The sequence below is a fragment of the Haliotis rubra genome, unplaced genomic scaffold, assembly GCF_003918875.1.
Source record: "Haliotis rubra isolate DU_JTF1 unplaced genomic scaffold, ASM391887v1 Scf46, whole genome shotgun sequence".
In the NCBI taxonomy this organism is placed as follows: domain Eukaryota; kingdom Metazoa; phylum Mollusca; class Gastropoda; order Lepetellida; family Haliotidae; genus Haliotis; species Haliotis rubra.
The window spans coordinates 1,783,858-1,796,409 of record NW_025767146.1 but is presented as its reverse complement, the minus strand read 5'-3'; the positions used below and the strand labels follow the sequence as shown (position 1 = coordinate 1,796,409).

General features: G+C 43.3%; 1 protein-coding gene across 1 annotated transcript in view; it reads left to right on the top strand.

The window, feature by feature from the left end:
- The window catches only part of LOC124290244 (transducin beta-like protein 3), a 36,097-nt gene extending 24,586 nt beyond the window's left edge, over positions 1-11,511 (top strand). Inside the window, exons 14-24 of the mRNA XM_046726956.1 lie at positions 171-260; positions 2,270-2,338; positions 2,466-2,536; positions 3,673-3,829; positions 4,449-4,507; positions 6,629-6,732; positions 6,946-7,017; positions 9,253-9,411; positions 9,676-9,784; positions 10,134-10,341; positions 10,911-11,511. Coding sequence (XP_046582912.1) covers positions 171-260; positions 2,270-2,338; positions 2,466-2,536; positions 3,673-3,829; positions 4,449-4,507; positions 6,629-6,732; positions 6,946-7,017; positions 9,253-9,411; positions 9,676-9,784; positions 10,134-10,341; positions 10,911-10,982 — 1,170 coding nt within the window. The 3' untranslated portion in view covers positions 10,983-11,511. The remainder of the gene's footprint in view (positions 1-170; positions 261-2,269; positions 2,339-2,465; positions 2,537-3,672; positions 3,830-4,448; positions 4,508-6,628; positions 6,733-6,945; positions 7,018-9,252; positions 9,412-9,675; positions 9,785-10,133; positions 10,342-10,910) is intronic.
- The last annotated feature ends 1,041 nt before the right edge of the window (positions 11,512-12,552 follow it).

The following is a 12,552-nucleotide window of genomic DNA, read 5'->3' as shown; positions in this document are numbered from 1 at the left end:
TTTTCACTTGTGAATATTCTAAACACTTTATAAAGAAATAGGCCCAGTATCTGCTCTGTACAGTGATTGCTTGGGGGTCTGTTGTGCTTGTATCTACTGTAGTGATTGCTGGTTTCTGTGTACCGCTTCTATTTACAGGACTTATATGAGCTATGTGTTTATGATTTCAGCTCTGGAAAGCTTCCAATCTGTCTTTAGCAGGGGTATTCCGAGGGCACTCCCGGGGTGTGTGGTGTGTCCAGTTCTCACCTGTAGACCAGGTATGTCTAGAATACCATGCATTCAACAGTTCTTTAATGACATTATCATTGCCAGTGTCTAAGTCATCCGGTGGAGGATCTTGTTAAAGCTTACATGCAACGCAAAACGCAACTTTGCATATTCTGATACCTTTCGGTATGGACTTACAGTAACAAATTATCAAAAATGCAAATTCAAGTTATAAAGTTGAAAAATAAGGCGATGAAAAAGATCCCGCGAAATTGGAGTTCAAACAATTCACTAAAAAAAACCCAGCTGGGGTGAAAAGTGGTTTCAACAGCTGTGCTGCGCTGCGCACACAGCGCATGCACAGTGATTATGTTTGCGCGGCTTGAACCGGGATGCCTATACACACACAAAGACCCTTGAGCGTATCGGCAAATGAACCAGACAATGAAAGTCTTCGTTACACTTAAGTGCATGCCCACCCACTCTGACTGTGTTCCGACTGCCTTCGTGGTTAGAGCGTCCGCCCGGAGAGCGTAAAGTTGCGGGTTCGATCCCCGACCACGTCATACCAAAAGATGTTTAAATATGGTACTTGTTGGTCCCTGCCTGGTGCTCGGCATTAATAGGTACAACAAGGACTGGTCGGCTCGGTGTCAGTATAATGTGTCTGAGTGGGGTATTCATGCTTCACTGCGGCATGGTATCTTAGTGGGCCAGCACTATAAAACCAGCTTAAGTCTGGGCTAGTACAAGCAGCCGCACATACACATACACACACATGCACCTCGTCATATGAGCGAAATATTCTCAAGCACGACGTTAAACTCAATTTCACCTCACCTCTGATTGGGTTCAGTATTCAGTATTTAATTATGTATATTTTGTTGGTTGCATCTAAGCTTTAATTCATCAAACATATATCCTGACATTTTGTCTTTTTTTTATCTGACTTGTTGTGATACGTTAAATTATTTGGTCAGTCATAGTTTATCGTGTTAGACCGCCTCCATGGTGTAGTGGTTAGAGCGTCCGCCCGGAGAGCGGAAGGTCGCGGGTTCGAACCCCGACCGCGTCATACCAAAATGACGTTAAAATATGGTACTTGTTGGTCCCTGCCTGGCGCGCTCGGCATTAATGAGTACAACAAGGACTGGTCGGCTCAGAGTCAGTATTATGTGTCTGAGTGGGGTATTCATGCTTCACTGCGGCAATGTATCTCAGTGGGCTAGCACTATAAAACCAGCTTAAGTCTGGGCTAGTACAAGCAGACGCACATACACATACACACACATGCACGTCGTCATATCAGTGAAATATTCTCAAGCACGACGTTAAACCCAATTTCACCTGACCGCACCTCAGTTTATCGTGTTGAGTGGGAGGAACTTATCCTACAATGTCTAGCACAGCATTATCACAACAAAGGACAGCAAGTAGGTTGAATTCACTCTCTCTAGGAGATGCCTCTTCTGAACACACGTTTCAGGATCCTACTTTCCGATTATTCTGCCAGCTGTATCAAATGACACTTTGAATTCTTTATGTCTGTTGCATCACAGCCACCCACAAGTGATTATTCCTCACATTGAATGTGCAGTTGCTTAGTTGATGACAACATCTGTCACACGACTGCCAGATAACTGATGTTTCGGACTATATACTGACTTCTTCATAGATGAAGACAACTTCAAGCAGACAGCTATGTAGGTACACGTGAAACAGCGATTAGAGGACAATGGTGGGTAAGGGCAGTGGGGTAGCCTAATGGTTAAAGCGTCGGTTCATAACGCTGACGACCCGGGTTCGCATCCCCACATGGGCACAATGTGTGAAGCCTATTTATTGGCCCCCGCCATGATATTGCTGGAATATTGCTAAACGCGGCGTAAAACCCAACTCACTCACTCAATGATGGGTATTTAACTACTGAAGGTAGAAGTTTATTGGTGTAGAATAGAAATGGCAATGAACTAGAAGCCAGGAGTTAGTCCAGACACAGACAGTTCTCATAGGTAATCAAGCCTATCAAAGACTTCAGACAACTGTTTTATTGCTTCAGTGTCTGGCCACCAGCTCTACCGACGGCAGCGTCCGCATCTGGAGTCTTTCCGACCTGTCTTGTCTCAAGGTAAGTGTTGAGTCATATCATCTTCATCACATACTGATTTAGAAGAAAACTTGTTGTAGATACGTGTATTGTAGTAAACAAGCCGTCCATGATCTGTGGTACTACTGTTTGTCTCTGGGTTCTACAGACATTTGAAGGCCATGATGCATCCGTGCTGAAGGTGATGTTCATCTCCAGAGGCATGCAGCTGCTGTCAGTGTAAGTAGATCTCAGTGTGTGTACGTAGATCCCAGTGTGTGTACGTAGATCTCAGTGTGTGTACATAGATCTCAGTGTGTGTAAGTAGATCTCAGTGTGTGTACGTAGATCTCAGTGTGTGTAAGTAGATCCCAGTGTGTGTACGTAGATCTCAGTGTGTGTAAGTAGATCCAGTGAGTGTATGTAGAGCTCAGTGTGTGTATGTAGATCTCAGTGTGTGTACGTAGATCTCAGTGTGTGTATCTAGATCTCAGTGTGTGTAAGTAGATCTCAGTGTGTGTAAGTAGATCTCAGTGTGTGTAAGTAGACCTTGTGGTGTTTAAGTATGTCTCAGTGTGTGTAAGTAGACCTTGTGGTGTTTAAGTATGTCTCAGTGTGTGTAAGTAGACCTTCATGTGTATTAGTAGATCTCAATGTGTGTATGCCTTGATGTGTGTCTGTAGACCTTGTTTGTCAGTAGATGTGTGAAGGTAGACATGTGTAAGTAGACCTTAGTGTACATTAGTCAGGTAGATCTCAATGTGTGTATGTCTTTATGTGTGTAAGTATACCTTGTGTATACAGACCTAGGCTTGATGTGTGTAAGGAGACCTTGTGTATACAGACCTTGATGTGTGTAAGTAGACATTGTGTATACAGACCTTGATGTGTGTGTGTAAGTAGACCTTGTGTATACAGACCATGATGTGTGTAAGTAGACCTTGATGTGTGTAAGTAGACCATGTGTATACAGACCTTGATGTATGTAAGACCTTGATGTGTGTAAGTAGACCTTGTGTATACAGACCTTGATGTGTGTAAGTAGACCTTGTGTATACAGACCTTGATGTATGTAAGTAGACCTTGATGTGTGTAAGGAGACCTTGTGTATACAGACCTTGATGTGTGTAAGTAGACATTGTGTATACAGACCTTGATGTGTGTGTGTAAGTAGACCTTGTGTATACAGACCATGATGTGTGTAAGTAGACCTTGATGTGTGTAAGTAGACCATGTGTATACAGACCTTGATGTATGTAAGTAAACCTTGTGTATACAGACCATGATGTGTGTAAGTAGACCATGTGTATACAGACCTTGATGTGTGAGGGAGAGCATGATGTGTGTAATTAGGTCTTGTGTGTTTATTTTGGCAGAGGGTCTGATGGCCTGCTCAAGCTGTGGACCATCAAGACGAATGACTGTGTGAAGACATTCGATGAGCATGATGCCAAAGTCTGGTGTGTGGCCTGTAGCCAGGATGAGGAGAGAGTTGTCACGGCAGATGCAGAGTCCACCATTATCTTGTGGAAGGTGAGGAGGACATCATAAATGTCTCATCGTCATGACTTGACATCTTGAATCCAGATTGTGGCACATTGTCCTTCTGTAAACCTGAAAGCCTCTGAAAACGAAACAGCATGGGCTGCCATTGCATTGAGCATTTTTAACCAAAACATACTCACTGAATTCTTAATGACAACCTTATTGAGATAGTCATGTTCCATCCTTTAATAAGAGATTTCTGAGTTATCAATATTAAATTCAATGTAGTGTGTTTTCCCCAAAGAGTATTCCCTGGTTGATTATGAGCCACTGTACCCAAGTAATGTTGCTGCTGCTTACAATATTAACGACTGGTTTGTTCTGTCGAAACTTGATAATAGGCCACCATAACGAGCTGAGACATTTCTCACTGCGGTGACGTGGCAAGAAGAAAGTATGTAGATGAAGGATGGTATAGGATGTACATTGTGGTGCATTTCAAGTTTGGCCGTCAGAACTTCACACGCCTTGTTATGTCTAGAAAATGTGTTGTCTCCAGACAACATGAAGGAAGCCATTTTGTAATTGCCTTTATGCATGTATAGTGGCCAGATGCGAGTATTTTCATAGTTGTGTTCAGATCCTGTAATCTGAGAGGGTTTTGCAGGATGTGTCCGAGCAGGAAGGTGAGGAAATCCTCCTGCAGCAAGAACAACAAGTACTGCAGTAAGTATATCTGTGTCCACTTGCTGCTGCATTCAACAATATTCCAGCTGTATGACGGCTCACTTGTTCTCCTCTTTTCCATTTGGCTCTTGATCTAATGATAACTTTCATTTTCATTTTCAAAATGACTGTTTTCTCTCTTCTAATTCTTTAAAGTTTCCCCAAACATTTCTTTCTAATTCTTAAATGCCATTAACAATTCCTATTCTTTTAAGTCTAGATTGTTTCAAATAGAAGAATAGTAAAATTTCAATTAAAAGCGTTTCCATAAACAATTGATCATTAATTGCAAATTAAGTTCAGACATGCAAGCAGGCTAACAACATGGATAGTGACATGACATTCAAGCAGGCTAACAACATGGATAGTGACATGACATACAGGCAGGAAAACAACATGGATAGTGACATGATATCCATGCAGGCTAACAACATGGATAGTGACATGACATACAGGCAGGCTAACAACATGGATAGTGACATGACATTCAAGTAGGCTAACAACATGGATAGGGACATGATATCCAAGTAGGCTAACAACATGGATAGTGACATGATATCCATGCAAGCTAACAACATGGATAGTGACATGACATTCAAGCAGGCTAACAACATGGATATGACATGATATCCATAACATGGATAGTGACATGACATTCAACAGCAGGCTAACAACATGGATAGGGATATGATATCCAAGTAGGCTAACAACATGGATAGTGACATGATATCCATGCAAGCTAACAACATGGATAGTGACATGACATTCAAGCAGGCTAACAACATGGATAGGGACATGATATCCATGCAGGCTGACAACATGGATAGTGACATGACATTCAAGCAGGCTAACAATATGGGTAGGGACATGATATCCATGCAGGCTAACAACATGGATAGTGATATGACATTCAAGCAGGCTAACAACATGGATAGTGACATAACATACAAGCAGGCTAACAACATGGATAGTGACATGACATACAGGCAGGAAAACAACATGGATAGTGACATGATATCCATGCAGGCTAACAACATGGATAGTGACATGACATACAGGCAGGCTAACAACATGGATAGTGACATGACATTCAAGTAGGCTAACAACATGGATAGGGACATGATATCCAAGTAGGCTAACAACATGGATAGTGACATGATATCCATGCAAGCTAACAACATGGATAGTGACATGACATTCAAGCAGGCTAACAACATGGATAGGGACATGATATCCATGCAGGCTAACAACATGGATAGGGACATGATATCCAAGTAGGCTAACAATATGGGTAGGGACATGATATCCATGCAGGCTAACAACATGGATAGTGATATGACATTCAAGCAGGCTAACAACATGGATAGTGACATAACATACAAGCAGGCTAACAGCATGGATAGTGACATGACATACAGGCAGGCTAACAACATGGATAGTGACATGACATCCAGGCAGGCTAACAACATGGATAGTGACATGACATTCAAGCAGGCTAACAACATGGATAGTGACATGATATCCATGCAGGCTAACAACTGGATAGGGACATGATATCCATGCAGACTAACAACATGGATAGTGACATGACATTCAAGCAGGCTAACAACATGGATAGTGACATGACATACAGGCAGGCTAATAACATGGATAGTGACATGATATCCAGGCAGGCTAACGACATGGATAGTGACGTGACATTCAGGCAGGCTTACAACATGGATAGTGATATGACATACAGCCTGGCTTACAACATGGATAGTGATATGACATACATGCAGGTTAACAACATGGATAGTGATATGACATTCAGGCAGGCTAACAACATGGATAGTGACATGACATCCAAGCAGGCTTACAACATGGATAGTGATATGTCATACAGTCAGGCTTACAACATGGATAGTGATATGACATACAGGCAGGCTGACAACATTGATAGGGACATGACATCCAGGCAGGCTTACAACATGGATAGTCACATGACATACAGGCAGGCTAACAATATGGATAGTGACATGACATAAGGGCTGTCTGACATTGGTCTCATAACCTCCACTTATACTGTCTCACCTGATCAGATGTGCAGGTTTCTGTATGTGTTTCTGTTTGCTGTTGCAGACAACAGGAGTTATCTAACTTGATACACGAGAAACGGTACCTGAAAGCCATCGGACTGGCCATCACGCTGGAGCAGCCGTACCGAGCTCTGACTGTCATGAAGGGTAAGCTAGTACATACAATATGTCTCCACATCCATGCTGACCGAGATTGTCCAGTATGTTGGACAACTTCTTTGTGATGGGTTTAGCTTATGATATGGATATGCTATCAATACATTACATTATCTCTCAGGATCCAGTAATGTAATATTCATTTCAGATTCAGACATGATGTATAACAAAGTCATATTTAATAATTCTATGCATTTTTTGTAGAAATTCTGTTCGACGTTGATGGTCATAAAAAACTGGAGGAGGCCTTGTCCAAACTGCGTCCTGATCAGATAGGTAAGCACTGAACTACTGCTACAGGCAGCTTGGGTTATCCGGGGTAATAATGTGCTGTGCCTTGATTGTTAGCGCTATGACTGACTGACTGACTGACTGACTGAGTTTTCGTTTTACGCTGCTTTTAGCAATATTCCAGCAACATCATGGCGGGGGACACCAGAAATGGGCTTCACACATTGTACCCATGTGGGGATTCGAACCCGGGTCTTCGGCGGGAAGAGCCAACGCTTTAACCACTAGGCTACCCCACCGCCCCGTTAGCGCTATGAGCATACCTAGTGTGGAGTTTGGCGCTATATAAATGGACACATTATTATTATTATCTTCCGCAAGATCCTCCACTAAATCCTCTGCTGGATCCGCCACTAAATCCTCTGCTAGATCCGCCACTAAATCCTCTGCTGGATCCTCCACTAAATCCTCTTCTGGATCTGCCACTAAATCCTCTGCTAGATCCGCCACTAAATCCTCTGCTGGATCCGCCACTAAATCCTCTGCTGGTTCTGCCACTAAATCCTCTGCTAGTTCCTCTGCTAGATCCGCCACTAAATCCTCTGCTGGATCCGCCACTAAGTCCTCTGCTAGTTCCTCTGCTAGATCCGCCACTAAATCCTCTGCTGGATCCGCCACTAAGTCCTCTGCTAGATCCTCCACTAAATCCTCTGCTGGATCCTCCACTAAATCATCTGCTAGATCCGCCACAAAATCCTCTGCTAGTTCCTCAGCTAGATCCGCCACTAAATCCTCTGCTAAAACTAAACTCAGTCAGTCTTCTGCTAGGTCCTCTGCAAGTTCCTCTGCTGGATTCGCCACTAAATCCTCTGCTAGTTCCTCTGCTAGATCCTCCACTAAATCGTCTGCTAGATCCTCCACTAAATCCTCTGCAAGTTCCTCTGCTGGATTCGCCACTAAATCCTCTGCTAGTTCCTCTGCTAGATCCTCCACTAAATCGTCTGCTAGATCCTCCACTAAATCCTCTGCAAGTTCCTCTGCTGGATTCGCCACTAAATCCTCTGCTAGTTCCTCTGCTAGGCCCTCTGCTAGTTCCTCTGCTGGATTCGCCACTAAATCTTCTGCTAGTTCCTCTGTTAGATCCGCCACTAAATCTTCTGTTAGTTCCTCTGCTAGATCCTCTGCTAGATCCTCTGCTAGCTCCTCTGCTAGGTCCTCTGCTAGATCCACCACTAAATGCTCTTCTAGGTCCTCTGCTGGGTCCTCTGCTAGATCCTCTGGTAGGTCCTCTGCTAGATCCACCACTAAATCTTCTGCTAGATCCTGTGCTGGGTCCTCTGCTAGTTCCTCTGCTGGATCCGCTGGATCCGCCACTAAATCCTCTGCTAGATCCTCCGCTAGGTCCTGTGCTAGATCCTCTGCTTGGTCCTCTGCTAAATCCTCTGTTAGATCCGCCACTAAGTTCTCTGCTAGATCCTCTGCTAGGCTAGGTCCTCTGCTAGGTCCTCTGCTAGGTCCTCTGCTATATCCTCTGCCATATCCTCTTCTAGGTCCTCTTCTAGGTCCTCTGCTAGGTCCTCTGCTAGATCCTCCCCTGGATATGTGTGTTCTTCCAGACACTACACTGCCGACTTATCAGACACACAGACTCCAGGTCTTCCAGAGCCTTCTGCTTGTAAGGATGAGTAACTGGATTGGGTGGCAGTGCATCCCAGTTGTGTCGATTGATACTCATGATGTCAATCACTGGATTGGTCCAGACACTGCTTAGTTATGTTGTGACTAGATGTCTCTAGTTCTGTGTGTATTGCCAGACACTGCAACTATCAGTAATGTCATATCCCAATAGAAACTGACTGAAAAACATGATTTCGGTATCTATTATTGTATAATTACTTCTGGGTAGGTCTTCTCTGTTATTATATGCGATTATATATTCTTGACTTGTTTTTGTGATAATACTTTGTGACAGTTGTCAGCTTGTGCTTAGCAGACAAGATGTTTCCTATAAATGTCTCACCCTATAGTTCGAGCATAACACAAGTACTCTTGTGTTGACTGACCTCTTGGGTTGACTGACCTCTTGCGTTGACTGTCCTCTTGTGTTGACTGTCCTCTTATGTTGACTGTCCTCTTGCGTTGACTGTCCTCTTGTGTTGACTGACCTTGTGAGTGGACTGTCCTCTTGTGTGTTGACTGACCTGATTGTTGACTGACCTCATATGGTATTTGATATGTAGTTTTGTGTATGTCTGTGTATGGTGTTTGACTTGTTCACAGATGCCATCCTCCGGTTCAGCGTTGCATGGAACACCAACAGTAAACACTGTCACATCGCACAGCTTCTTCTCCGAGTAGTCCTGCAGACCCTCTCACCTGCTGACATCGGCGACCTCCCCAACATCCGCTCAACCGTGGAGGGACTGCTGCCATATACAGGTAAGTAGACCCTCTCACCTGCTGACATCGGCAACCTCCCCAACATTCACTCCAAGGTAAGTAGGCCCTCTCACCTGCTGACATATGTTACTCTGTGCACTTGTTTCTGCCCTATTCAGGTAGGACAATATCTGACACTTCAAACAACAATCATGTGCAACACAGTCTTCTATGTCCCTGCTATAAATATCCGCCAGTCTGAGCACAGAAACATGTTCTCTGTTACCTGATCTCACATGACATCCTGTTCTCCTCCCCCTCCAGAGCGACATTTCCAGCGACTCACTCGGCTGTACCAGCAGTCCCGCTTCATCGAGTACACCTGGCAGTGTAGCCGCACCGTCGGAGCCACCACCTCCACTAGTGCACTCGGGTATGTAGAGACACTGAATCCATTGGTACCTGACCCAGAAAGTTCACATTCTCGTGTCCCCTTGTGATGACATCTAAATCTGTTTGACATGTATTTTTCATCTTAAATTGTTGGTTTCCTCCGATGAACTTGACAGATTGAGGGAGCTGTGAATGAGCATGTATGTTTCTGTGTAATGATTTCATATTTTGTTCAGATTTTATCTATGAGATTATTTTCGTCTCTCATTATTAAAGCTGAAACTAATTTGATATAAATACTGGAAGCAACATTTGTTTTAGCCATCATTGCTGTGACACTATTAGTATTCCTTTGTAATGTTGTTGAAAGTCCTGTTTTGGGTAAACAGTTCACAGCCTGAAGCTTTGGGAGAAGATGTACTTTCTCAAAAGAAAGTTACAACACTCAGGAATACAAGGAATAGATCAAGGTCAAACTCAGGTTCAAGGTCAGTCTCGGAATCAGACTCAGAAACTGAAATGACGGAAAGCAGAGCTGATGTGACAGAAATGTTGTCTGCCGGTGATGGCAAGGCTGAGCCTGTCCAGGGAACAAAGGTCAGTGTTACCCAGTAATCAAAGAATGTTGAAGGAAACTCACCTATCTCAAAAGTTCCTTGTGGCAAGAATAGAAAGGATGAGAGGGAGGAAATGCAAAGATCAGTTGATCAGAAAACTGTGGTATAATGTTCCATGTTCAGGCATTCATGATACAGTTGGCAGTTAGAGTATCCTTATGTAGTCAGCTGGTATGGAGTCTGTTTCATTTTGAATACTTTATACCAAGGCAGGTCCACTTCAAAAGGTAGTGGAGTTGATATTGAAGATCTTAAACATTCACCAGATTGGCAACCTGGGTTTATGGTGCAGAAAATTAACAATATGATTCGGGTGAACTGGGATTCTTTAAAACAATTTAGAGTCTGTTTTGCCCTCAGAATCTTTGCACAGCTTATCACTGCATTTCCAATGACTACCCATCCATGTCCCCTGTGACAAGTGTATACGTGTGTGAAGTCGGTGCATGCACACTACAACATTCTGTCCTATGCCCTGTCTCTCTGCTAGTGCTACTGTGATGTATCGCTTCATGGTTGATGTTTAGTTCTAACATGGGTGTGTTCTAGGCTGGGTCGAGTGGAGGCAAGAAGAGATCACTCTCAGCAGGACAGGTGTGCCAGGAGGATTCCCCCAAGTAGTAGGAAGAAGATGAAGAAGAAAAGTTCCAAGGAGGGATCTTTGAGTGTTCAGACTGACTTGGGGGTTACTGTCAGTGATTCCCCAAGGGGCAGGAAGAAGAAGAAGAAGAATAGTTCCAAGAAGGGTTCTTTGAGTGTACAGACAGACTCAGGAGTTTCTGTCTCTGAGTCACCAGGCAGCAAGAAGAAGATGAAGAAAAGTTCAAATGGACAGCAACGCAAGCAGAAACAGCTGGGCTGACATATGATGGTGTGTGTAGAAGGGGTGCAAGTGAAGGGTGAATGTTGAGTGTATCTTGAAAGTGAGTGAGGTAGCAGGGGCAGATACAGCTTTTTGAGAAAGGGGGGTGCACACTATTGAGAAAAGGATGGGTGCACACATCATTTAACAAACTTTCAGCACAAAAGGGGGGTGCGCACCCCTGCACCCCTCCTCTGGATCCCCCCTATGGGTAGCCTGTAAATATGCAGGTATGAATACTGTGTAATAAATGCTGCATCTACTGTAATAAACATGACATTGAATCCAGATGCTTTGTTATAGAAATGAGTTCCTTCTGTCCGTCCTTTTGGGGGTTAGACCAAGATGCAAATTTTATGTTTTTGCCGTTTCTATGGCAACATGACTTAGCCTGTTCTATAAACATGTCATCTTGTCCGTAGCAGATCTCCGAAACTATACATGCTAGCTTCATCAAACTTGGTACATATCTCAAGCATGATCCCTAGATGTGCCTTTTGGGGGTTAGACCCAGATATGAATTTAATTTTTTGCGGTTTCCATGGAAATGTGACTTAGGCTGTGGCTATGAAGATATCATCTTGTCAGGAGCAGATCTAAACTATTAGTGCTAGCTTCATCAAACTTGGTACACATATCAAGCATGATCCCTAGATGTGCTTTTTGGGGGGTTAGACCCAGATATGAAATTAATATATGACTGTTTCCATGGAAAAGGACTTAGGCTGTGGCTATGAGGATGTCATCTTTTCCGGAGTAGATCTCCCAAACTATACATGCTAGCCTCATGAAACTTGGTACATATGTCAAGCATGTGTGGTTTCCATGGAAACATGACCTAGACTGTGGCTATGAGGAAGTTATCTTGTCCGGAGCAGATCTCCTAAATTATACATGCTAGCTTCATCAAACTTGGTCACATATCAAGCATGATCCCTAGATGTGCCTTTTGGGGTTAAGACCCAGATATGAATTTTATTTTTTGTGGTTTCCATGGAAACATAACTTAGGCTGTGGCATGTCATCTTGTTGCAAAAATTGCAAAAAGTTAGGCTTCAACTGAATTTGATGGTAGTGCTCCTCTCTGGAGCAGATCTTAAAAACCTTTCAATACTCTCCTTCCACTTTGCTGTATACACTCCAAAACATTTGACATAATCATAACTAGTAGACATATTCATAAAGAGTATTTTGCCGTTGAGGGGGATATTGATGACTTTGTCTTCTTGTTGTGTTTCTTTTGTGTTTCTTGTGTATCACAACTATACACACTTTGGAGAAGAATGGGACCACTGTATTCCATTAACTTCAAAATGGTGATTAGATGTC